We start from the raw sequence: 25,316 nt of genomic DNA on the forward strand, positions 1-25,316 counted from the left end.
TTTAGATCACATAACATCAACAGATACGAAGAAAGTAAATTGGAAAAAGAAAACATTACATGGCAAGCACCCGTATCATCTAACACAGCCACACATCGATCAAGGCGCATCCGACACATGGCTAAGAAAAGGCAATATATACAGTGAGACGGAAGGATTCATGATTGCAATACAGGATCAAACAATAACCACCAGATATTACAGCAAGCATATTATCAAAGATCCCAATACCACAACAGGTAAATGCAGACTTTGCAAACAACAAATAGAAACAGTAGATCACATCACAAGCGGATGTACAATACTAGCAAATACAGAATACCCCAGAAGACATGACAATGTAGCAAAAATAATACATCAACAGCGTGCCTTACAACATAAACTTATAAAACAACATGTTCCCACATACAAGTATGCACCACAAAATGTACTGGAGAACGATGAATACAAATTATACTGGAACAGAACCACTATAACAGATAAAACAACACCACATAACAAACCTGACATCATACTCACCAATAAAAAGAAGAAATTAACACAACTAATCGAAATATCCATACCCAATACAACAAATAAACAAAAGAAAACAGGAGAAAAAATTGAAAAATACATCCAACTGGTTGAAGAAGTCAAGGACATGTGGCATCAGGATAAAGGTGACATTATACCAATTATACTATCAACTACAGGAGTCATACCACACAATATCCACCAGCACATCAATGCAATACAGCTACATCCAAACTTATATATACAACTTCAGAAATCTGTAATTATTGACACTTGTTCAATTACCCGAAAGTTCCTAAATGCAATGTAACACATACCGTACAGTTAAAAGGAAGTCACGCTTGATCAAGGTCTGCGTCACCTTCCATTTTTAACCAGACATAATGTCTGAGACAAGAAAGAAATAATAATAATAATCAGTGGCGTGAAATTTTAATCTTAATATAATATTATTGATTTAATGGTTTGATTTATGGATCCGTTTTCATCTACAGTTGCACAATGTGCAAGCGTTATTTGGATTTTTATGTTAATATTAACAGTTTTACATATAATATACCTGTGTACATAATAACACACATTAATATATTAATTAATGATGAATACTTAAATAAATGTTGTTCCACTGTGTACAGAGAGATAATATACAAATGTCCTTTTGTATGAGACCACACTGGGTTAACATAGAAAAATTTATTTTTGTAGGTATTCATTTACTGTGTAAAAGCAGTGATCAACCAAGTACGACTTCAATTTAGATTTGAAGTGGCAAATGTTTTGTATATGTTTAATGGTATCTGGTAAGGCATTGTGTAGTTTGATACACTAGGATGGATAAGACTGTTTTGAAATAACTTTGTGTTGGTGCTTTGAACATGTACATCCAATTTTTTTCTTGTATCATAGCTGTGTATTGTGTGATTTTGAGTGATGAATGGTCTTTTTGTATGTAAGTTTTGCATTAAATACATTACATTTTCAAGTAAATATATATGCAAGGAAGTGGCAGGATCATCCTTTTTTGAAACAATGGTTTACATGATTTGCGATTATCTACCCCTTCCATTATTCTTATAATTTGTTTTGAATTTTGAATGTTTTGACGGCAACCCCAGAATTTCCCCAGAACATAATCCCATTCTGGAGGTGAGAGTGTAAAACTGCATAATGTAGACATTGAAGAGAGTTGTAGCTGGTACAATTCTTTAATGTATGTAACACAAAACAAGCAGTACTTAATTTTTTGTTCATTTGCTCAATATGTGCTTTCCATTTCAAGTTGTCTTGTAGATGAAGTCCAAGGAATTTGGTACAGGCTGTTTTGGTAATTGTCTGTCCATATAGTTCTAGATTGGGTGACATCAGATTATTTGTTTGTGTTGTGTGTATATCCATAGCTACAGTTTTTCCAGTGTTTATTATTAAGTTGTTATTATCGAACTAACATGTTAGTCTGTCAGTGGCTTCTCATATGTTTTTTACAAGAGTTTCTTCTGAGTTTCCTGTAATTAGAACACTCGGATCGTCTGCAAATTGAAATATTTTACTGCTGACATTGCTTATGTTTAGGTCATTTACATAGAGTAAGAACAGAACAGGACCCATTACTGATCCTTGTGGCACTCCATATTTAACAGTTAGTAGCTTGGAATTGTATTTCCTAATGACATTATCCCTTTCCTGATCTAGTTCCACATATTGTTCCCTGTCCTTAAGATAGATTTTCTAGCTTGTGTAGCAATTTGTCATGATTTATGGTGTCAAATGCCTTTGACAAATCTAAAAATATGCCCATGGTAAGTTTTTTTGTTGTCTAATGCTACCAGTGCCCCTAACAGAAAGGAGTGACCTGCTTATTTGGTTGAACAGTTTGCTCTAAATCCATTTTGAGATTCCGACAGAATGCTATTATCCTCTAAGAAGTCTGTTGGTCTCTTATTGAAGAGCCTTTCTAATATTTTTGAGAAAACAGACAGAAGTGCCAATGGTCTGTAGTTGGAAATATCATCTTTGTTTTCTTTCTTGTATAATGGCTTTACTTTTGCTATTTTCAAACATGAAGGAAAAGTTCCTGTAGCAAAAGATAGGTTACATAGGTGAGTTAAGGGCTCAGTGATAAAGACCCCACATTTCTTTATAATGAAATTATGTATATCATCTGCACCCACAGTGTGTTTCATTTTGAGACTTTTTATTGTAACCTGTACATATTCTACATTTTTTGGGTACAGAAACATTGATTTGTTTGAGACTTTTTTCTCTCTTTCTGTACACTGTTTTCTATTGGAGTAGTTTCTCTGTTACATTTATAAAATAGTTATTAAACATATTAGCTACTATCCATCATTTTGATTTGCAGCTCCTTGTATTGGCTGTGTTTGCAGTTAAAATTGTTGAATGTGAGGTCCACCAGTTATGCAAAACACCGTTTTTCTCAGTACCCAAACATGTTTCGGCACCACTGTGCCATCATCAGTGGGTTTTCGTTTTTATTTATTCTGCAATGTGAACATTTTCGTTAAATGATTATAAAATTATGTGCATTTTTAGTTCAAACAACAGATAGTTTCTTTTGTAAATGCCTTTACATTTGGTGTGCATGAATTTTCTGAATCACTTGTGTGTTAATTACTACAGCTAGCTTGTCATCTGCAACCAAATGATGTTGATGAGAAAATTTTTTTGCTGGGAGTTAACCTATCTTCTAGAATGTAATTCAGTTTTTCACGATGTTTTCGTGCCTATATTCGTTTTTACTTAAGTTTTCGTGTGGCAAGTACTTCCATTCTCCATATAATGCTGAGGTGTTGTGATGCACACATAACTATAACAAGCATTTTTCACAAATAACGTAGTAAAACACTTTCCACTTCACCAGAACAGACTGTGATTGTGGTTTGTTATATGTCCCAGCCCAGTCAGTCATCCAACAGTATTAGCTACTTCCTGTGGATTATTAATGTTTTCTAAGCCAGCCTTTAATACAATATTATTAACTCTATTTTTGTAAGTTTCAGTTTCTTTCTTTACAACTTGCCAGATTGCTTTGGTTCTATTTGAAGCCTCTTCTATGTATTTGTCATTGTCTCATTTCTTTGTCTCCTTTATTATTTTATTTAAGATAGAATTATATTTTTTGAAGTAACTATTAAACTCCTGAGTTGTGTTGTAGCTTCTTCCAATATTGTGTAGGTACCATTTTCTAGCACAAGATTATTATCTGGGAATCATGCTAGAAATGTCTGATAAAGAAGGAAAGAAGTGTTGTGGAACTAAAATTTCAAAATTTTCATTTTAATGAGAAACTAAGAATGAAAAGATGCTGGCAGATACCCTAGCAGTTGGCTTGCTTCTTTAGTATTAGAAGTTCTCTGCCTGGAAATGAAACCAGATGATAACAGCAGTCTTGAGTACCTCATCCTCTTCAAACCCCTGTCATTATGTCATTGTTTCAAGTGCAAGGAGAGGTATGAGGGGTTCTCAGTAAGCAATGAAGTACTTTTTTTGTCTCAGGCAATTTCAGTTGAAAATATGCAGAGTTTGTGGTTGGACATTGTGGATTATTCTCTCTTTACCCCAATAGTTTCGTGAAGTTCCAGCAGGTGGCAGCACTATACATAGCCTACAAAATGGTGTCTAACAAGAGATTCAGTTAAAACAGAGAGCTGTTATCGAGTATCTTTTGGCGGAAAACCAGAACATCACATATATTCGTAGGCACTTGCAGAAGTCTACAGAGACTTGGCAGTGAACTAAAGCGAGGCAAGTTGGTGGGAGAGGTGTCTGTCATCATCACAACAAAGTCATGGAAACATGTCTGATCTCCATTGTGCTGTCTGGCCACACACAGCTATGGCTCCTGCATCATTAGAACTTGTGACACACTCATTCTAGGTGACTGATGGATCACAATGGAACACCTCACTGTACAGTTGGACATATCTGTAGTGGTGGTGACACACCTGTCACCAGTTGGGGTACTCAAATGTGTGTGCCTGCTGGATTCCTTGCCTCCTAACAGAAGACCGTAAAGAGCAATGAAGGAGCATGTGTGTGGCATTGCTTGTACTTTAGAAGGCTGATCATGACAATTTTTTGTCATACATCATCACAGGTGATGAAACAAGGGTGTATCACTTTGAGCTGGAAACAAAATGGCAATCCTTGGAGTCTCACCACATCAGCTCTTCTCTGAAGATGAAGTGGAAAGCTGCACCTTCAGCTGGTAAAGTCATGGTGACAGTCTTCCGGGACTCTGAAGGGGTTATCATGTTTAATGTCCCCCCTCATGGTGCAACAATCCACTATGTAGTTTGTTGTGCTATCCTCAGCAAATTGAAGAAATGACTTCAGTGTTTTCATTGCTACAAAAATTAAAATGATCTACTCCTTCTCCATGGCAATACAAGGCCTGTCACGAGTATGTGCAGGCAAGGGGAGCTCACAAAACTTTATTGGACTGTTGTTCTGCATCCACTCTACAACCTGATTCTCTCACCTTCAGACTTTCACCTGTTTGGTCCAATGAAAGCTGCACTCCATGAGAAGCAGCAATTATTGAGCATATATTCATGACTTTAGTGTTTGAAAAATACTCAATAAAAATATTGAAACTTTTCCACGGCATGGACAGTGTCACGTGGGCACTTGTTGTCATAGAAGTGGTCTATCCTGGATGACAGTTCCTGAAAAACATATTTTAAATTGGAAATCTAACTTTGGGAGTGTTTAGTAGGATATTTAAAATATTTTATTCACAAACTGTCATAGAGGATAGACGACTTCTACTACAATTGTAATCACTGACTCACATTCCTTGAATTCAACCAAAAGAATACTCTTGTGGGTAAGGCTTACACACCTCACACAACTCAAGCACACAGATTTACTGTTTTTCTAACACAAATACACATTCATAACTGAGCATGAAAACTGAGAGTAGCTTCAAAGGTAATCCTTATACCAGAGGTAACACACAGTATAGTTAGTTGCTACATCAATTATTCCCTTATTCTCTCTCAACTCGCCTCCTCCCCCCTCCCCCCTCCACCCCCCCGCCCCCCATGTGTCCCAACCCCTATAGTGCAGACCACAAAGAAATTTAAAATTTATTTGCTGGACGGCTCTTGTGCAGACTTTTGGCCATGTCACATTTGCAGCTGTTGGATGCAGTGACTGCACAGCTGCTGGCTGATTGAGGGTTCTGGCAACATGTCATGTCTGCACCGGTGTCTCCAGGTGTGTGAAGCTTGTGGCAGTCTTGGTGGCATGATGTCTTGTACGGGTGAATTTGAGACCCATGCTGCCTTGACATGCTTGAAAGACTTCTGTGGTTTTGCCATTTTGGAAATATCAATGGTGTGGTCTCCCCACTGCAGCACCAAGAAGGAAGCAGTCCACAGTGGTTGGAGCAGTGATTTGATGATCTGTGTTGGAGCATCATGTGAGAATAATCTTACAAAGCTTTGTGGACAAAGTAGGGTGCTCACTATGGCACAAAACAGACAGGTGACAGACCTTGGCTATGTCGTCTTAGATTTGCTGTAACAACTGCGGCAGTGCCACTGTAGATGGCAGTGGTGCAAATGTTAGATAGTCTGCAGTTATGCATAACATCTTCCAATATGCCATTTCTGCTAATTATGCTAGTGTGTCTGGCTTGTACACTACATGAAGCCCCGAGAGGAACAAGGGTAGGACCTCTGTCCTTTCTTGTGGTGCCACACGAGAGCTGTCTTCAGAGTTCAGTACCAGCCTTCTACCATTCTCTCAGTTGTGGAATGGTAGGTTGTCATATGATGACACTGAATATTGCGTAAGTTAGACAATTCTTGGAATGAAACAGTTTTCAGTTATTAGCCCGCATTTGTAGTGATGGGTACTGAACCAGGCTATAGAGGTGGTGATAAGTCTGTGATATTGTCTCAGCAAAAATGTCTGCAATGAGTGAAGCTTCTGCCCATCAGGTACATCAGTCTACCACTGTGGATAGATATCTGTAGCTGTGTGCAGGTGAAAGGAGACATAAGTGGTCGATATGGACGTGGGTGAATCTTGCTGTAAAGCCTTGAAGCTGTCCGATGGGTAGTGGGTGCACGTCATCCCACTTCACATTGCTGGCATTAAATACATGAGTTTACCCATGTAAGGACCTCTATTTTAATGAATGGTGACACTAAATGGTCGGTCAGTAACTTGACAGTCATGTTTGCTCTTGGATGTGACAAATTGTTAACACTGTTGAAGGCTGCTTTGCACCATTTTGGCAAAATGTTGGACCTTTACTTCTGCCAGTAGACATTGCACCATAGTGTTACTGTGGTCCCTGGCACTTGGTTTTGTGTGAGTCAGCCCCCTTGGAGGGGTCATCCAAGAAATGCTGTAGTTGTGGACCTGCAGTCTGAGCCATGACAAGTGTTTGGCAAACACAGATATGCAAAAAGTAATTGGATGTGATGTTTTCTTCTCCTCTTATGTGGCACATATGTCATAAATCAGGTGACAAACTCTGCCTGAGCTATCACAAAGGTGAACACTTGTCACTGGTGTTACAGAAAATGAAGACAATCAGTTTGTGGCCTGTGAAAATTATCACAGAGCAAGTATCAATTTGTGGGCAGAAATATATAACAGCTTCATAAACTGTGAGTAGTTTTACCACATGCACTCCACAGCTGCTGCACTTGTTGCAACACTTTTTAAGAAAAATAGCTGTTGCCAATGTTGCTAGACTTGTTGGAGTAGGCTGCACCTGTCACTGTTTAGTTATTGTCTACAACTCTTTCCAGGGGCATAGTTAGTACTGGATGAGTGAGGACTGCTACACTTTGTAGGATCACCTGAAGTTCACAGAAAGCTTTCTCCATCTCTATGGAGCATTAACTCCATAAGACAGTCTGCTAGTTTATATTTGTTTTTTGGCTTCAGGCCAGAGTGTCATACATGCAATAATACAACATAAAAAAATAATACATTTCAGATCTATTTACTATTTCTCAAGAGCAGCTTTATGCAGTTACATGAAAACTGTTTCCAGTGAATTTATTTATTTGTCTATTTATTTCTTTTTTCACCAATGTTGCAAAGGGCTTGAGTCTTTTACGTGTTTGGTAATAAAGTTGCTGAAGATAAAAAAGAGAAAAACTGAGCACTGCCACAATATAGTTTTCGTTTCTAGCGGAAAATTACAGCTAATGAGCTTCATAAGTAAAATTTCTGCTTATGTTTCTCTACAACTAACACTGATTATAGGTCAACATTACAAAGCAGTATTAGGTCTTATTTAAAAGAAAACAATACTGTCTTGACTTTCTATAGTTTCTTTGAAACACTATAAATAAAAAAATTAATATACCTTCTGTCTTACATTACACAAGAGAGAAAAACTGATAAAACAGTTATTATTTTACAGAAACATTATTCCTTTCTTATATATGAACAATTCTTCCAAAAGCTATGTCCCCTTCATTTTATCAAAAATCTTTTCTTTTCTTTGTCAGAGATTGATGTTCACAAAGATATTATTTGTCTTTATTTTTTTCACAGTCTCTTAGTAATTATTTTGTTAGCTTACACGATTATTCACATACTGCCATCTGTCAGCCAACAGCTACTCTCTGTCCTCCAAGCTGCCTCTCGCAGTCACAATTGTTTCCAACACAAGGCACCACCAGAAATCTTATCATTTAGCCTGCGCGAATTGCACAGTTTGTAAAAGAAAACAGAGAAGTAAATGAGCTGCAAGGCAGCTGTAATTGGTGATTTGTCACAACTGGTTTCACTGCATTAAAACAGCATTCTCAGGTGCAAACAGTATCACATTAGCACACCAAGATACCCCCAATGTTCACAGTAAAAAATCAAACCCCTGAAGAAGCAAAGTCATCAAAATAAATAAGACAGGAGATTGGGGCAAATAGTGTGCTGGCATACATGTGGTGCTTGCATACAGCACAGAAGGTGGTCAGGTGTGTACATGCACTACTGGTGCACCACCACACTATTCACCCCGTGTCCTGTTTTATTTATTTTGACGAATTTGCCTCTTCAGATTTTTGCTTTTTGACTAAGGACATTGGGAGCATCTTGGTACTCTAATTTGAAACTGTTTTTACCCGAGGATGTTGTTTTAATGCAGCAAAACTGGTTGTGACAATAAACAAATCGCCAATTACAATGGTCTTGCAGTTATTTTACTGCCATTCATTATGAAGTTAAATGGTTGTGGCCACCCACATTACTAAATTCTCTGAGAAAATAGAGAATATATAGAGAATATCGACCTACCAAAATTTGCTCTTGTGGATGCAGAGGAAAAAACCGAAGCATGTTAGCATGAAGGGGGAAAAAAGTAATTGTGAGTGAACAATACTGGTCCATTACATTGGCCTACCCTTCAAACAAGCTACAAGTGTTCCCTTTTAATGTGTATACAACCTCATTTGTTTCCATCAGGTTGATTATGTAAATATTATTACCCTTTTTGAAAAATGTGTAAGTTACGTATGTATTTTACTGTTTGACTAAATTTGCAAAAAGATCAGAGGTTTAATTTGCTAAGATTATCATTATTCATTGCTATATAGGAAGTCTTTTTCTCTGCTCCTACATAGAGAGCAAGCGAGTATTTTCCAGTTCTTTGTGGATGCTCAGGTATGATGTACTAGATTAACAGTCAGTGTTACTGACATTCAGAATAATGATGCATACATTGGTTAGGGAACACATTTGCTCTTTCATTATGCAATCAAAATAAGTTATTCTGTTGGAACTATAATTTCCTACTTAATATCATATCTTGCCACACTGTTTATGGTGTTTTACTGAATATCCATCATCCAACTTATACAACAAAAAAAGAGAGAATTTAAGGAGATGGGACCTGGATAACCTGACTAAACCAGAGGTTGTACAGAGTTTCAGGGAGAGAATAAGGGAACAATTGACAGAAATGCTGGAAAGAAATACAGTAGAAGCAGAATGGGTAGCTTTGAGGGATGAAGTAGTGAAGGCAGCAGAGGATCAAGTAGGTAGAAAGACGAGGGCTAGTAGAAATCCTTAGGTAACAGAAGAAATATTGAATTTAATTGATGAAAGGAGAAAATATAAAAACGCAGTAAATGAAGCAGGCAAAAAGGAATACAAACGTCTCAAAAATGAGATCGACAGGAAGTGCAAAATGGCTAAGCAGGGATGGCTAGACGACAAATGTAAGGATGTAGAGGCTTATCTCACTAGGGGTAAGATAGATACTGCCTACAGGAAAATTAAAGAGACCTTTGGAGAAAAGAGAACCACTTGTATGAATATCAAGAGCTCAGATGGAAACCCAGTTCTAAGCAAAGAAGGGAAAGCAGAAAGGTGAAAGGAATATATAGAGTGTCTATACAAGGGCAATGTACTTGAGGACAATAATATGGAAAAGGATGTAGATGAAGATGAAATAGGAGATACGATACTGCGTGGAGAGTTTGACAGAGCACTGAACTATCTAAGTCGAAACAAGGCCCCTGGAGTAGACAATATTCCATTAGAACTCCTTGGCCTTGGCCTTGGGAGAGCCAGTCCTCACAAAACTCTACTATCTGGTGAGCAAGATGTATGAGACAGCCGAAATACCCTCAGCCTTCAAGAAGAATATAATAATTCCAATCCCAAAGAAAGCAGGTGTTGACAGATGTGAAAATTACCGAACTATCAGTTTAAAAAGCCACAGCTGCAAAATACTAACGCGAATTCTTTACTGACAAATGGAAAAGCTAGTAGAAGCCGACCTCGGGGAAGATCAGTTTGGATACCGTAGAAATATTGGAACACGTGAGGCAATACTGACCCTACGACTTATCTTAGAAGCTAGATTAAGGAAACGCAAACCTACGTTTCTAGCATTTGTAGATTCAGAGAAAGCTTTTAACAATGTTGACTGGAATACTCTCTTTCAAATTCTAAAGGTGGCAGGGGCAAAATACAGGGAGCGAAAGGCTATTTACAATTTGTACAGAAACCAGTGGCAGTTATAAGAGTCGAGGGACATGAAAGGGAAGCAGTGGTTGGGAAGGGAGTGAGACAGGGTTGTAGGCTCTCCCCAATGTTATTCAATCTGTATATTGAGCAAGCAGTGAAGGAAACAAAAGAAAAATTCAGAGTAGGTATTAAAATCCAGGGAGAAGAAATAAAAACTTTGAGGTTCGCCGATGACATTGTAATTCTGTCAGAGACAGCAAAGGACTTGGAAGAGCAGTTGAACGGAATGGACAGTGTCTTGAAAGGAGGATATAAGATGAACATCAACAAAAGCAAAATGAGGATAATGGAATGAAGTCGAATTAAGTCGGGTGATGCTGAGGGAATTAAATTAGGAAATGGGACACTTAAAGTAGTAAATGAGTTTTGCTATTTGGGGAGCGCAATAACTGATGATGGTCGAAGTAGGGAGGATATAAGATGTAGACTGGCAATGGCAAGGAAAGCGTTTCTGAAGAAGAGAAATTTGTTAACATTGAGTATAGATTTAAGTGTAAGGAAGTCTTTTCTGAAAGTATTTGTTTGGAGTGTAGCCATGCATGGAAGTGAAACATGGACAATAAATAGTTTGGACAAGAAGAGAATAGAAGCTTCCGAAATGAGGTGCTACAGAAGAATGCTGAAGATTGGATGGGTGGATCACATAACTAATGAGGAGGTATTGAATAGGATTGGGGAGAAGAGGAGTTTGTGGCACAACGTGACTAGAAGAAGGGATCGGTTGGTAGTACACATTCTGAGACATCAAGGGATCGCAAATTTAGTATTGGTGGGCAGTGTGGAGGGTAAAAATCAAAGAGGGAGACCAAGAGATGACTACACTAAACAGATTCAGAAGGATGTAGGTTGCAGTAGGTACTGGGAGATGAAGCAGCTTGCACAGGACAGAGTATCATGGAGAGCTGCATCAAACCAGTCTCAGGACTGAAGACAACAACAACAACAACACAAGTGAAGACTACGCAGAACCCACTGAAAGAAAATACAGATACCTGCTTTCTTCCAAATCAGGTACTCTTGGCTATCCCCAATAGCTCCACCTACCTCATTTATCTTAGAAACCTAAAAAGAATAACCCTATATGGTACTTATAGCCATACTCTCTCTTGACCCTTGTTTGTTTCTATTGCCATGATTGATATGTTACACCGGTCATCCTCCATTTGTGCAAGCTCAAATGGAAGATGTTTCCTTGCAGCCATGACAGTGAGGATTCCACCAGCAGATAACATAGATGTAATCTTGTCTGGGTCAGCGTCATATGGGAGTTTGTAGCTGTGAGTGAACTGTCTAGGAAGAGATCCTTCATCAGCCTGCATTCTCCATACTAACCTTCATTGGTAAGAAAGTCACCAACACATCCTCCAGTTGAAATTGCTGCATATTGAGGCAAACCATGAAAGTGTCACTCTCGTCCAATGTATCTGATGCACTGACATTGTCTTGGGTGGTATGTAAATTGGTGTCTAAGTGGGTCACAGCATTGTCAACTATACTGGGGGTATCGTGTAGGATCCACACAGGCTTGAGACATTCACTTTAACATCTGTGAGTTTTCCATAGAGTAGAATATCAAAAACCCAGATTTCTCACCTCTCATGAGCAGTCACCTTATCATTATGCTAGCTGAGCATGCTTCATGGCCAGACCAAACTCCCATGTGTTGTCAGCTATGAGACTGAAGGAACATTATATCGTACCCCTGACCAACACAGGCATTGCAGTATTGTATCAAGGTGTTGTCGCTTTGTTTTATCATTCTTTGGGGGCCGGAATAAGATGGTTCCCTCAGCACAACATCATTTGAGTCTTTTTAGGGGTTTATGAAAGGATTTTGTGTGGTCCGTGTGTCTGCAGGGGTGGTATCCTGAGGTGTGCGATGTGCAGATTGACCTTGCAGATGATGTAGGGAGTTCCATGTCCATTGGCAGTTGCATTCATGATAAAAAGTCTGCCAGTAGTGTAAGAGGTTCACCATTCAATAGTTGTGGAGGGCTCTTATACACTGGACACATGTCCAAGAGCATACACAGCAGATATTCCATCCAACCACCTCTGTGACACATGACCAATATTTTAAGTATGTGGTGCCAGTGCTCCACTAAACAATTGCTATGATGGTTGCAGGCTGTGGTTTGGAGCCCCTGAATACCACACAAATTGCAGTGTTTGGTGGAGAGTGCGGATTCAAATTGGCGGACTTGATCAGTCGTGATACAGTAAGGGCAACCAAAAAGAATCTGTAAGGGAACAAATGCCTTCTCCATGGATTCTGCCATGACATCTGAATGTGGCATGGCTTCCACACAATGAACAACACAATGGATGACACAACTGACAGCTGAAAGATGTAGTGGAAGCCACCTGATTCAGGGAGTGGTCACAAACAGATCCAGGTGCACATCCTGGAAGTGACCCTCAAGTATCGAATAGTGGTTGTGTTTCAGCTGTGCATTCCAGCCTATGTTAGAGGGTTTGCAGGCTGTACAAGCTTTGATACAAGGCGTTCAAACACATTTGATATTCAGTCATACAAAATGGTTCATGATCAGTTTTCGGATGGCCACATGCATGGATGTGACAACTGTGCAGTCAGTAGAAAATAGCCTTTCTTGTAATGAGTTGGACAAGGAATCTTGAGTGCTCTGTGACACATCACACATGACTTATGTTGACAAACCAGGAATTGTGTGACATTCGATTTGGAAGTCGGTTGTGATGTTGCATAGTTGGTCTAGTAATTGTGTGTCCTATAGTTGTGTCTGGACCAGCTTGTTGTAACGAATATCTACTGAGAGTGCATTGATCCATGAGAGAGTGTGTCTGTGACGCCATTGTCTGCACTGTGAAGAAGTCATACATAGGTCAAAAATGGTGCAATGCAATCTAGATATCGAAAATGCCGTGAGCAGCAGTCAGTTCATAGGTTGCAGATGTTGTCAGTTAATGGTCGTTGATCAGTGTTGATGGGAAGTGGTCTGCCTGAAAGTCGTCTTTTAAATGACATGCTGGTTCATACACTGTGCATAATTCCCTATTATATGCCAACCCCTTGAGCTAAAATTGGTCACGCAAATGCAACTCGCACACATGTCTGTAGTCTCAGATAACTGAAAGGAGTGTGGTTTCGGTTATCAGTTCAGCTGTGTCAGCCATACTAGGTTGACCCATGGTTTTTTACCCTGCAATGAACCCCCCCCCCCCCCCCCCCCTCCTCCACTATTGCCCTATTGTAGCTGCGGGACTCTCCCCCATGGTGAACCACATTTTGCTGTGCTGTCCCCATCTTTTGGTCTTTCGCACTAAATACACCCTCCCATCTTCATTGTCCTGGGTTTTAGTGGACAGCCCTCGCTTGGTTACGTCCGCCCTTGGTTTTCTTTGTGAAAGTGGTTTGTCCTCCAATGTTAACCTGAATTTCCTTCTGGAATTGGAGACCCTCAGTTAGCATAGGTGTTGGTTATGGAGGTCTTGAGCTTGCCTTCACACTGGCTGGTTCTCCTGCCCCTTTTCCATACATTTTGTCTGATCTTTTGTGCCGTTTTGTTTCCACTTTTCTTGTGTCTTCTCCCCATGGTGCCATCCCCGTTCTCTTGATCATGATATGGTATTGGGATCAGGAAAGGTTGGCAGCATTGCTGGTGTCCCATAGTGAGAAGCATCTCTGAGGCAACCCTAGTCTCACAGTCCCCCCCCTCCCTGCCTCCCCCCTCCCTCCCTCCTGTTCTCAACAAACCAACCAAATCTTTCCTTCTTGAATCTCAAATTTTCCTCTGGACTAGTTTTTCTCCTATTTGGCTTATTCCTTCTTTTGTTTTGTTCGATTATATGCAGTCTTTTTTTATTGTTAGGCAAGTCAGCTACATACTTTTTTAAATCATACCCACTGTATAGCCCTAATTTTTGTTGTGACATGGGATCTTTACTAACTAGTGCATTGAGAAGTCAAATTTCTTTCGCCTCAAATGATCTTTGATGAAGATTGAAAAATTTCTTAATTTGCCTATCCATTTTATCATCATCATGCGCATCCTTAACAATACTCATTCTCTTACCTAATATTTTGGAAAATCTGCTTTCTGATTAAATTTCGTTTAGTAATCTATAGCTTATTTTCTAATTTTTGCATTAACCATTTTTGTCTATTGCTTTTTCTTAAACTCTCTAAGTTCTGCCCATTTTATTGTTTCGAGGGTTGGTTCTCCCTCAGTACACTCTTATATAGTTCCCTTTGGTGCTATCCCTTTACTCGTATGTGGTAAATTGTTATGAGTGGTTTCAAATTCTTTTTCTTTTATAACTAATTTTATTTGGTCTGACAGCATTTTGTTTGCCACATTCCTCATCTGCTTCATTTTCCCCACACACTGTCTTCAGTCAATATGTTACTACATTTACTCTTACTCTGTGAGGTTTCTGTATCCACACCACGAATCAGTGCAAACTCTTGGTCCCAGAAACTGTAACAACCATCTTTTTTGCACACCAGATGACCAAAACTGGGCTTTTAAATTCCTTTCAAATTGAGTATAGGACTCAACCTGATGTACTTGGCTTATTTCCTGTTGCTCTTATGCAGAGCATAGGGCTTCGATGAAGCCCAACTGTCCAGCAGGCTCTCTTAGTTTCTTTAACATATTAATTTGAAGCAGTTGTGGGTTGTTAGCCTACAACAGCCAATTGCCACAGTGGGGCTACCACCTCTGAGCCTTGGCACTTGCTCCCAACCAAGGAGTCTGCCATCCAAATGGCCTTTTCCTACTGCCAACCCCTTATTGCTGTCTTTCTTGACCTGATGAAAGCATATGACACCACTTGGCACCACCACATCCTTGCTACATTGCACGGGTGGGGTCTCCAAGTCCAGCTCATGATTTTTGTACAGAACTTTTTGTCACTCCACACCTTCAGAGTTATTCGGTGCTTCACATTGTTCCCCTCCATATCCAAGAGAATGGGGTCCCACAGGGCTCTTTTTAGTGGCCATTAATGGTATTGCAGTGGCAGTCATGTCCTCTGTATCACCCTTTTTATATGCTGACGACTTGTATTTTGTTTTGCTCCTCTATTGTTGGTGTGGCTGAACACTGACTGCAGGGAGCCATATGAAAGACACAGTCATGGGCCATCACTCACAGCTTTCAGTTTTTGTGCTCCAAGACTTGCATCATGCATTTCTGTCTTCCACCCACATCCAGAACTTTACCTCAATGACCAATTACGTAGTGGAGACTTGGCTTTCCCATTTTCATCAGCTTAAGGAAATCTGCTGGCAGCATCTCAGTATTCTCCAATGCCTTAGCTACACTGACTGGGGTACAGATCACCCTACACTGCTGCACCTGTACAAAGCCCTTGTGCAGTCCCGTCTTGACTACGGGAGCGTGGCATATGGTTCAGCATCACTCTCAGCATTGTGGCCACCAGGCACAGAGTAAACGGCTTGTCTGGCACCAATGTCTCATAAGGAACCTCAGCAAGGAGTCCTGTACTCTCTGCTATACTCCATGTCTTCCAACCCAAGATGTTAACATCTGGCGAGTAAGATTAAAAAAAAAATGGGAGAGATAAGGGAAGGAGAGAAGGTAATTTTTATTGTCTATAGTAGAACATACAGCCACCAGTGATCTTTATTTTACAATTATTATTGCCTACTGTGGCCCATATGAACAGATACTCATCTGCATTGAGCTTCTTCCTTCTTCTTGTAGACAGAGTAAACGGCTTGTCTGACACCAATGTCCCATAAGGAAACTTAGCAAGGAGTCCTGTGTTAATGTGCCTCAGCAATGCCTCTGCGACGTGAATATCATCATCGCTGGTGGTGCAGTGTTCCTATTTACAAGACATTGAGGGCAATTGATATTGATCTCACTCCAGACGCTAACATCTTGGGTTGGAAGATGTGGAGTATAGCAGAGAGTACAGGATTCCTTGCTAAGGTTCCTTATGGGACGTTGGTACCAGACAAGCTGTTTACTCTGTCTACAAGAAGAAGGAAGAAGCACCACTGTGGAGTTCGACTTGCAATGGGTGCTTTCCAAACGAGCCCAGTGAACAGCCTCCTTGTGGAAGGTGGAGTTCCTCCATTGCAGATGAGGCAACAACTGCTTGTTCTTTATACCTCCCATGTTCGTAGTTCACCTCAAAATCCAAATTACCGTCTCCTTTTCCCTAACATAACTACCCATCGGCCACAACAGTGGCCCACATGGGGGATCTCAGTTGCAGTCCATGTCCGGTCCCTTCTCATAGAATTTGAATCTTTCCCTCTGCCACCTTTCCTCCGGGTCCACTCACGTACACCTCCATGGTCAATGCCTTGGCCACAGCTTCTTCTGGACCTGTTGTAAGGTCCAAATGACTCAGTTCCACCTGAGACCCTCCACCAGCAATTTTTCTCTATCCTTGGCGAGTTCTAGGGCTCAGAAATAGTCTGCACTGGTTTTGCTTACGCTCATGTTGGATGTACTGAATGGCACTCCTTGTCTGATAGCTGCAGTGTTTTCACTGCAGAGTTGGTAGTCGTCTCTCTCACTCTTGAGCGTATCCACTCCTGTGCAGGTAAGTCCTTTGTCATCTACAGTGACTCCTTAAGCAGCCTACAAGCTCTTGACCAGTGCTTCCCTTGCCATCCTTATCTAATCACTGTCCAGGAGTCTCTTTATGCCCTCGAAAACTGTGGAGTGCCAGTGTCCTTCATTTGGACTCCAGGACATGTCAGGATTCCAGGCAATTAACTTACTGATAGGCTGGCTAAAAAAAGCTACCAATAAACCGACCCTAGATATCAGCACACTGGAGACTAATCTCCGATTGGTCTTTCACTGTAAAGTTTTTGTGTTCTGGGATACTGTCAGTAGAACAAATAAACTAAGTGTTATCAAGGAGACAACAAATGTGTGGAGGTAATCCATGTGAACCTAATCCATGTGAACCACTCCCAGGGACACTCTTGTCCTTTGCTGGCTCTGCATTGGCCATACTTGGATGACTCACGGTGACCTCCTACATCATGAGGACCCATCTCATCGTTGCTGTGGTTTCCACTTGACTGTGGTCAACATCTTGTTGGACTGCACAATTTCTGTCACCCTGAGGCAGACTTAATCTTCCCGCCACACTGCCTATGGTGTCAGGAGAAAATGCCTCAACAGCTGGTCTAGTTCTACCTTTTTATTACTCAATCTATGGGTGGGTGGGTGTCTGGCATTCTCTCCCAGGCCTTCACCCTCACTCTTTTTTTTAACTCTTCCTCACTTTTTCTTTGCTGTTGGTTTGCCTTGATGTTAGTCTTTACCCTGTTTGTGTTTCTCCAGCCTTTGTTTTTCTTTGGCTGGAGATTTCAGTGTGTTACAGAGTGGCTGGTGCATTCCTTTTATTTTTATGATCAACCAGCCCAGGCCCTCTGCTATATTATTTTAATACCTTCCACCGCTTTCTTCCTTTAAGTGCACATTTTCCCCTTTTGGTTTGCATCTATTGTCTTCCCTTTCAGAGTGGTTCCCAGTTAATTTTATGCCTTTTTACTTTCTCCCTGGAATACATGAGTAAAAGGCACTGATGACCTTGTAGTTTGGTCCCTTTACTCTCCAAACCAATATGGGTGCGAATGCCATTTTCTATCATTCTGTTTGTCCAGTTTGGCTATGCCACCAGTACTAGGTTGCCACAGCCTCATCTGTGGTAGTGGGTACACCATGCAAAGGTGAGGTTGACATTTGCACAGGAGAGGCTATCAGAGTTGCAGCACAGTACCTTTCACCTCCTTACAGGGCTCGAATTGGTATACATTTAATAAACTCAATTGATGTGCATTACCCTCCATGTGATTGAAACATTAAAACATATATTCTCCTTATCATCCTAAACTGTTGACAAAATACGGTGGAAAGAACTTAAAAATAATTCTGATGGGTTTTTCCATGAGGATCAAATTTTGGAAATTTTTGTACTATTTCTTTGTCCATAGAAAACATTAAATCCTCTTTCCAGTTACTACCATTTCCTTGATTTATCTCGCTTTAGTCTACATTCTTATAAACATTGTTAGATGATAATGCTTCATTCTCTTGTATAGTTCTTACCCTCTAACAAATTTAACAGTGCTGTCTGGTTCCTTGTATTATGGTGAGTCATGATCATGACTAATTGATTCCTTCTGTTGCACCTTTACATTTTCTATTGATTCCACACCAGTTATCCTAAGAGTATTGACTGACAGCGCACTCGCTCAGCCTTTTTATAATGCATGTCTGAGCTTCTGGTATTCTGCAGCTGTATTTTTGTTCAGTGACTCTAATTCATGTTGAACACAGTAGCTACCATTTTTCACAAACGCTGTCTCTTGCTTGAACACACAGTACATAGTTTGTAGTTTACCAGTCTATCAACATTGTTCTATTGCTCTTTTACTATAACCTCAGCAACAGAATCATTCCAAGTTGTTACTTTGTCTTCTACTTTATTTAATCTAGAATCAAACTTGCTATCTAGCTGAGATGAAAAATGTTATAATTGTTGGTCCACTTTGATATTAACTGCTTTCACAATACTTTGGAATTTGTTTAAATCTTCTTCCCTTACCTTATTTATAATTTCTCTTTCTTCATGTTTGCCTTTTTCCTGATTGGCTATAATAGTCAAGTGTTCACCAATCCCTCCCTCTCTCTCTCTCTCTCTCTCTCTCTCTCTCTCTCTCTCTCTCTCTCTCTCTCTCTCTAGACATTTTGACTACTTTGCAAAATTACAGCTCTATGTATCCATAGAAAAAAGAAACCAATAGGCTCCTTAACCTACTAACCACACCTCAAGGAGATGAGGCAAGTCCAATTCTACTGACTATTATTTCATAAAACCATTCATGCATTAACCTTACACAATTTGCAATTCTTGAAACAGTTCTTCCAAATAGGTGGCTGCTACTACAGTCACTGCCCAGGATGCTAGCAACTGAGTCACTTTTATGCATTACAGCACTGTATGAAGCACATACTATTCTCTTGTCTGTCAGTTACTAAATTCAGCACTTCGGGATGCTAACTAGTCATGCAAATGCAGCCAAGTTTTGTATATTATTTATCTTACTCCTTGTACTTGGTTTGGTTTCCTGTGTTATTGTCCAGACATCCTCTAAAGAATCACCGCCAACAGATCAGTCCATCCACAACTGCAAGTTAATCCTTCCTCTTACAATCTTTAATTCTTTTATCTCCGTTATAAAAATTGTAAAACATAAACTCAGGGCAATATTATCTATCACACGTATCACGTATGCTTGAAGTCCCTGAGTTCACATAAACAATAGTGAGCAAACGGAGTAGAAATCTTTCTCTCTAGCAATGCTTGTAAGAACCATTTGTCATCCAAAGATTGCAGGTCCTGTCAGTAGCATCACTATTTGAGAATCTCTTTATGAACACACACAAACAGCAGTGCTAGCCATAAAACTGATCATCCTTTGTCTTTCATAGGTTGTAAACTAAAAATAAATATAAAAAAAGTTGTGAATGGAATGGTCTCATGGCCTGTGGGGAGTCATTTTGTATGGCTTCTGGTCATGCATGACTGGTAGTGATTAAGGGAATTCTGATGGCACAGTGATGCCAGATATTCTGCCACCTCATGTGTTACCTCTCATGCAATAGTATTGCGGTGCTACTTTTCAACAGGACGGTATCATCCACACACAGCATGTGTGTCTATGAACTGCCTACACGATGCTGAGGTACTCGCAGGGCCAGTAAGGTCTGCAGATAAATCCCCTATAGTATATGTGTCTGACCAACTTGGACGTTTACTCAATCCCAACACTTGTATCCAGGATATCAAGGACCAGTTAAAACACTTTTGGATCCAACTCATCTCGGAAGAGGATACAATAGCCTTGTGACACCCTTTCCAACTGCATCAGTGCATGCATTCAGGCCAGAGGGGAGTGTGATGTCATTCTGAGAAGTGGGCTCACTGCAAAGTTCTTTGTAAATCTGACTTGATTTGGTAATAACTGCAATAACATCACATACCCTTTCAACCCCTAAAGTTTAGTTTTTATTCCTTCTCCCCTTCTACATACTTCGCTTTTTATCAGCAGTGTATAAACCTCTGTAGTGGTTTATTTACAGTTTCAAAATGTTTTTCACCCATGTCGAAATATATGCAAGTGTAATGGTGTATGAAGTCTCGCATACTGTGAGAGCTGGCTACAAAGAAATAGAGGTGAGTATGGAAAGTTGCTGAAAAGCTACACTTGGTCTTGTGCGCTGACCAGTCAAATGGTAGTAAAGCGAGCATGTGAATTTGACAGAGTCTGGCTTACCACCCCTGTCTTCTTGAAAAACTAAGTAAGTAGCTCTTGTTATCTGATTGAAACTCCCTAAAAGTAAGTATCGGTAGTTCTCATTTTCATAAATGGTCTCTCTCATGAATAATATTTAAAGATTATTTACAGATTTTTAACATCTTTGCAGGAATACTTCACATTTTGGGTGATCCAAGCCTTGGTGTGGGTAACATAGAACTCCATCTGCAAGAAATTGATAGTCCACTGAGGATAGTCCCTGGGACAAAGAACCTGACGCTAACTCGCCGTCTTGACAAGGAAGTGAGTAGCTAATGATTGTGTCCTGCAAAAACTGAAGTTAACGATTGCATAGACTACTCATTGTTAATTGCATGTAATTTAAATCAGTACTATTAACAATTTGAAAATAAAGATTTTGCTATCCAAAATTACATCTCACTACAAGTACTATTCATAAATTAATCACCGATGTGCTATTAAAGGAAAAATAGGTAAAATTTAGTTTATATAAAGTCTGTACCAACATGTTGTCATTACTTTTTGATGGAGTCGCTATCAAAATTCAAACATTTATCAAACCATGATACCATCTTCTTTACTCCTTCACCAAAGAATGATGCCACCTTGTGCTTCAACCAGTTGTTGACAACATCCTTGACCTCACTATCAGTTGTGACATGCTGAGTAGCAATCCAGGCCTCCATCTTGGAAAAGAGAAAAGTTAATTGCTCTCAAGTACAGGCTATTGGGAGGATGTTGATAAATCTGCCAGCTACAAGGCCTGAGATTTTGCATTACATACAGACCAATTCTAACATAAAAAAGATAATTTTCCCAGTTAATAACCCTGTTTGGCTTGTTAAATTAAACATGGTAAACAAAAACAATTATAACAGGTGTTCAAAAAGTCTCTCCGAAGTGCCGTATGATTGTTAGCCGCTCGTGCCACATGATTATTTGCTTGGCTGGGTTACTTCCCTTAAAGTGAACTCTCCCAACATTCCACTGTTTCGTTTATCTCATCCAGCGTCAGTAGTATCGTTGGTGTGTGTCGCTACATGTTGACGTGAACATTTAAGTTTAATTCCTTTATTCATTTGTTTTGTTTTTTCACTGTTAAAATGCTAACCATTGAAGAACACGTTTGAAGTCGAACACATGTTCAAAGCTGGCAGTAAATACACAGTTTCAGTTCTTCAAACATTTAATTCAGTTTTCCCAGAGACAACACTCCACATCGCTATACTGTGTGAGATTTGGTTAACAAATTTCAAAGTTTGGGTTCAGTGACAGATGCACTGAGAACTGGTCGTCCTAGCGTTTTGTCTGAGGATAAACTACTTGATATTTCTGATAAAATGTCCGTGAGTCTGAACAAGTCAGTAAGAAAACTCGCCTAGGAAATAGATGTTAGTGTCGGAATGGCCCACACAGCTGTAAGGAAAAAATTAGAACTTTTCCCATACAAAGTAACAGTCGTGCAAGAATTGAAAAATACTGATCATGACAAGAGAGTGACATCCAACAATGTACTCCAGCAAAAGCTTCTTCCATGCAGAAGTGAGAGTTCTCTTTGTAATCCTTCCCATGCCTTTTCAATCATCTTCATGCAGGCAAAGATGTTGAAGTGATATTTCCCGAAATTTCAGAGAGTGAGATTGGTAGCTTCAGTCATCTGAAAGCAGTGCTTAAAGAGTGCTTTAGTGTAGAGCTTCTTAAAGTTAGAAATAATCTGCTGGTCCATAGTTTATATTGATGGAGTGGTGATGGGAGGCAAACACTGGATATTGATGATTTGAAATTCTTCAAGGAGGTGGTCTTGTAGGCTTGGAGAACGGGCAGGAGTGTTGTCCATAAAAAGCAAGATATGGAGTGACAGATTCATCGCAAACAAATATTTTTTCACCAAACGGCCAAACACTTCATTGATACAATCATAAAGAACATCACATGTCACCCGAGTCTTGTTGTTGGACTTGCACATCACATTTAGCCTGCTCTTCTGGACTTTGTACTTCTTGAAGACTTGTGAAGTTTCGGAATGGTAAAGAAGCACCACTTGCATTGGCATTGAATAGCAGTGTGAGACGGTCTTTCATTGGCTTGTGACTGGGCAATGCATCTCCTCAGCTGTTATAAAGGTATACTCTGGCATCTTTGTACAGAATAGACCCGTCTCGCCATAATTAAAAACCCATTAAGGCAGATAACACTCAGAATCTATGAGCATCTTGAAGTTGCTGATGAAGTTCTCTGCTGCCTTTGTGTCGGAGCTGGCTGCTTCTCCATGCCTCATAACGCTGTGGATGCCGATTCTTCTCTTAAACTTCTCAAACCACCCACAGCTTCCCTTAAACACTTCTTCAGCCACTGATGAGCCTGGTGTCTTCTTAACAAGGTTGGCAAAAATCATTCTTGCCTTCTCAGAAATGTTGTTCTCATTAACAGTGATGACTTGCAACTGCATTTCATTTATCCATATAAGGAGCAACCTTTCTATATCATCTAGAATATGAAACCATTGTTTAGATACTCTTTTTCACTTCCTTTGAAGCATCAGTCTCCTTAATCTTGTCCTTGCTCTTGAGGATAGTGCAAATAGTTGGTGTAGGCTGAGTGTATGTGCATGCTAAACAGCAATGCTCTCACCATATGTGTGTTGTGTTTCAATAATGGTAAGTTTCATTCACACACACACACACACACACACACACACACACACACACACACAGTGTGAACGCAAGTTTAAGACATTGTACATATGCAACTGCCGACAATGAAAGGTCTTCATATTATTGAATGTTTCCCACACCGCGTACAAATGGCTGGTGACGTCACACTAAATTGCTTCCATTCGTTATGCAAAACATCACTCATTAAGTGAGTCTTTTTTTTTACAGTTCATTTTGCTCATTACGCAGATTGCGTATTAAGGGAGGTGCTCACTAAACGAGATTCCACTGTACTTGTTTAGGTCATTAGAAGTGTGATGACATTCAACAGTTTTCTACAAAAATAGAGCCATCTGTTGTTGAGTATCTGATTCATTTACAATTGCGTATCAGTATGAAGCTCTTATGTTGCATTAAATAATGTTGAATGGATGTAAAATGATTCTGATGGAATAAGGAGAAAAGGAAAGAATGGCAAAAAGGTCTTGATTTGACTTAGAATCAAGTGTTATCATTTGCCTGTATGTAAACATTGTCAGTAATGTCATCTTTGTAGCTGCCAGTTGTAGATAACGGTAATGGTGATGCTCGTTACCATTGTCATAGTAAATGAGGTTCATAGGATGAAGTGCAGTACTAGCATACTGCTTGCTCCTCTTAAAAAGCACAGTGGGCACTACCAGGCTTAATTTCTCATCATATGATTGAAACTGAGTACTTCTCTTGATATTTTTCTGATAATAATTGGTGAAAAACATTTGATAATTTAGTCACAAATCAAACATTTAGACTGAAGAAAGCCCTGTATGTAATTACTGCTTTGAACTTGTAATTTCATTAGTTTATTTGCTCCAGTCATAAAACAAACTCCTTTCAAAACTGTTGTGAAATGCTGAACACTCAGCATTCTGTTTCATATTATTCAAATGCAGTTTTCTTTTTCAGGGTGTGGATGGACCATCTTCAGTATTTGTCAGTGTCATATGTGAACGCAAGAGGACTTCAGACCCTGTGAGTAGTATCCAGTATGATATTGAAAATGTTCATAAAGGAAAGTAGGTAGTATTGAATTCAAAGCTGATTCTTGGTAATCAATTTGAATGATTTCACCAAAAGATAAAATATAATAAAATACAATAAAATAACATTACAAAATGTGGAAAACATTAGCAAAATGCTTTGTAATGGAACAGCTTTTAAAAGTGTTTTATTGAGTGTAATAATAAAAACAGGAACAGATGAAATATCTTGTGGGACATCATTCTTGAACCCCTTCCTCCACTAACTTCGTGCAGCATTGCTCATATCAGTTCAGCATTGCTCATATCAGTTGTGCTTATGATGAATATCACTTAATTGGTTAAATATAATAATATTACATGCAACGCGTGATAGATATATAATTCAGTCATGTCTCACTCGTGCAAATACATGAAAAGTCATTCTCTGTCTCTCCCCCTAAACCCCCTGCCCGCTCTTTCAGACAACATACACGGCAATATGATTCACACACACACACACACACACACACACACACACACACACACACACACACACACACACACACACACACAGTGGCTGAAGATTATTCTAAAATGTTCTTGAGCTTTTGTGGGTATTCTCATCATCTATTAATTAATGTTTTTGAACCTTTTAGAATATTTATTTATGTATCTGGCCATTTGATGTATTTCAGTTGATACATGTTGTTTCAATACATATACACGTTGAATATACACACTTTGACAGTTTGATTATACAATAAAAAATTTCTGCAGCTTAGAGCATTTACAGCACAAATTACA

At 39.5% G+C, this 25,316-nt stretch overlaps 1 protein-coding gene across 2 annotated transcripts in view; it reads left to right on the top strand.

Moving 5' to 3' along the window:
* Positions 1-25,316, top strand: part of LOC124776957 (fat-like cadherin-related tumor suppressor homolog) — a gene marked incomplete at its 3' end in the record, with an annotated part of 338,653 nt that overhangs the window by 258,964 nt on the left and 54,373 nt on the right. For both annotated transcript variants that reach the window (XM_047252191.1, XM_047252192.1), the window contains 2 exon segments: positions 21,006-21,139; positions 24,457-24,522. In XM_047252191.1, the coding sequence (XP_047108147.1) occupies positions 21,006-21,139; positions 24,457-24,522 (200 nt within the window).

The sequence above is a fragment of the Schistocerca piceifrons genome, chromosome 2 (assembly GCF_021461385.2).
Source record: "Schistocerca piceifrons isolate TAMUIC-IGC-003096 chromosome 2, iqSchPice1.1, whole genome shotgun sequence".
NCBI classification, from domain to species: domain Eukaryota; kingdom Metazoa; phylum Arthropoda; class Insecta; order Orthoptera; family Acrididae; genus Schistocerca; species Schistocerca piceifrons.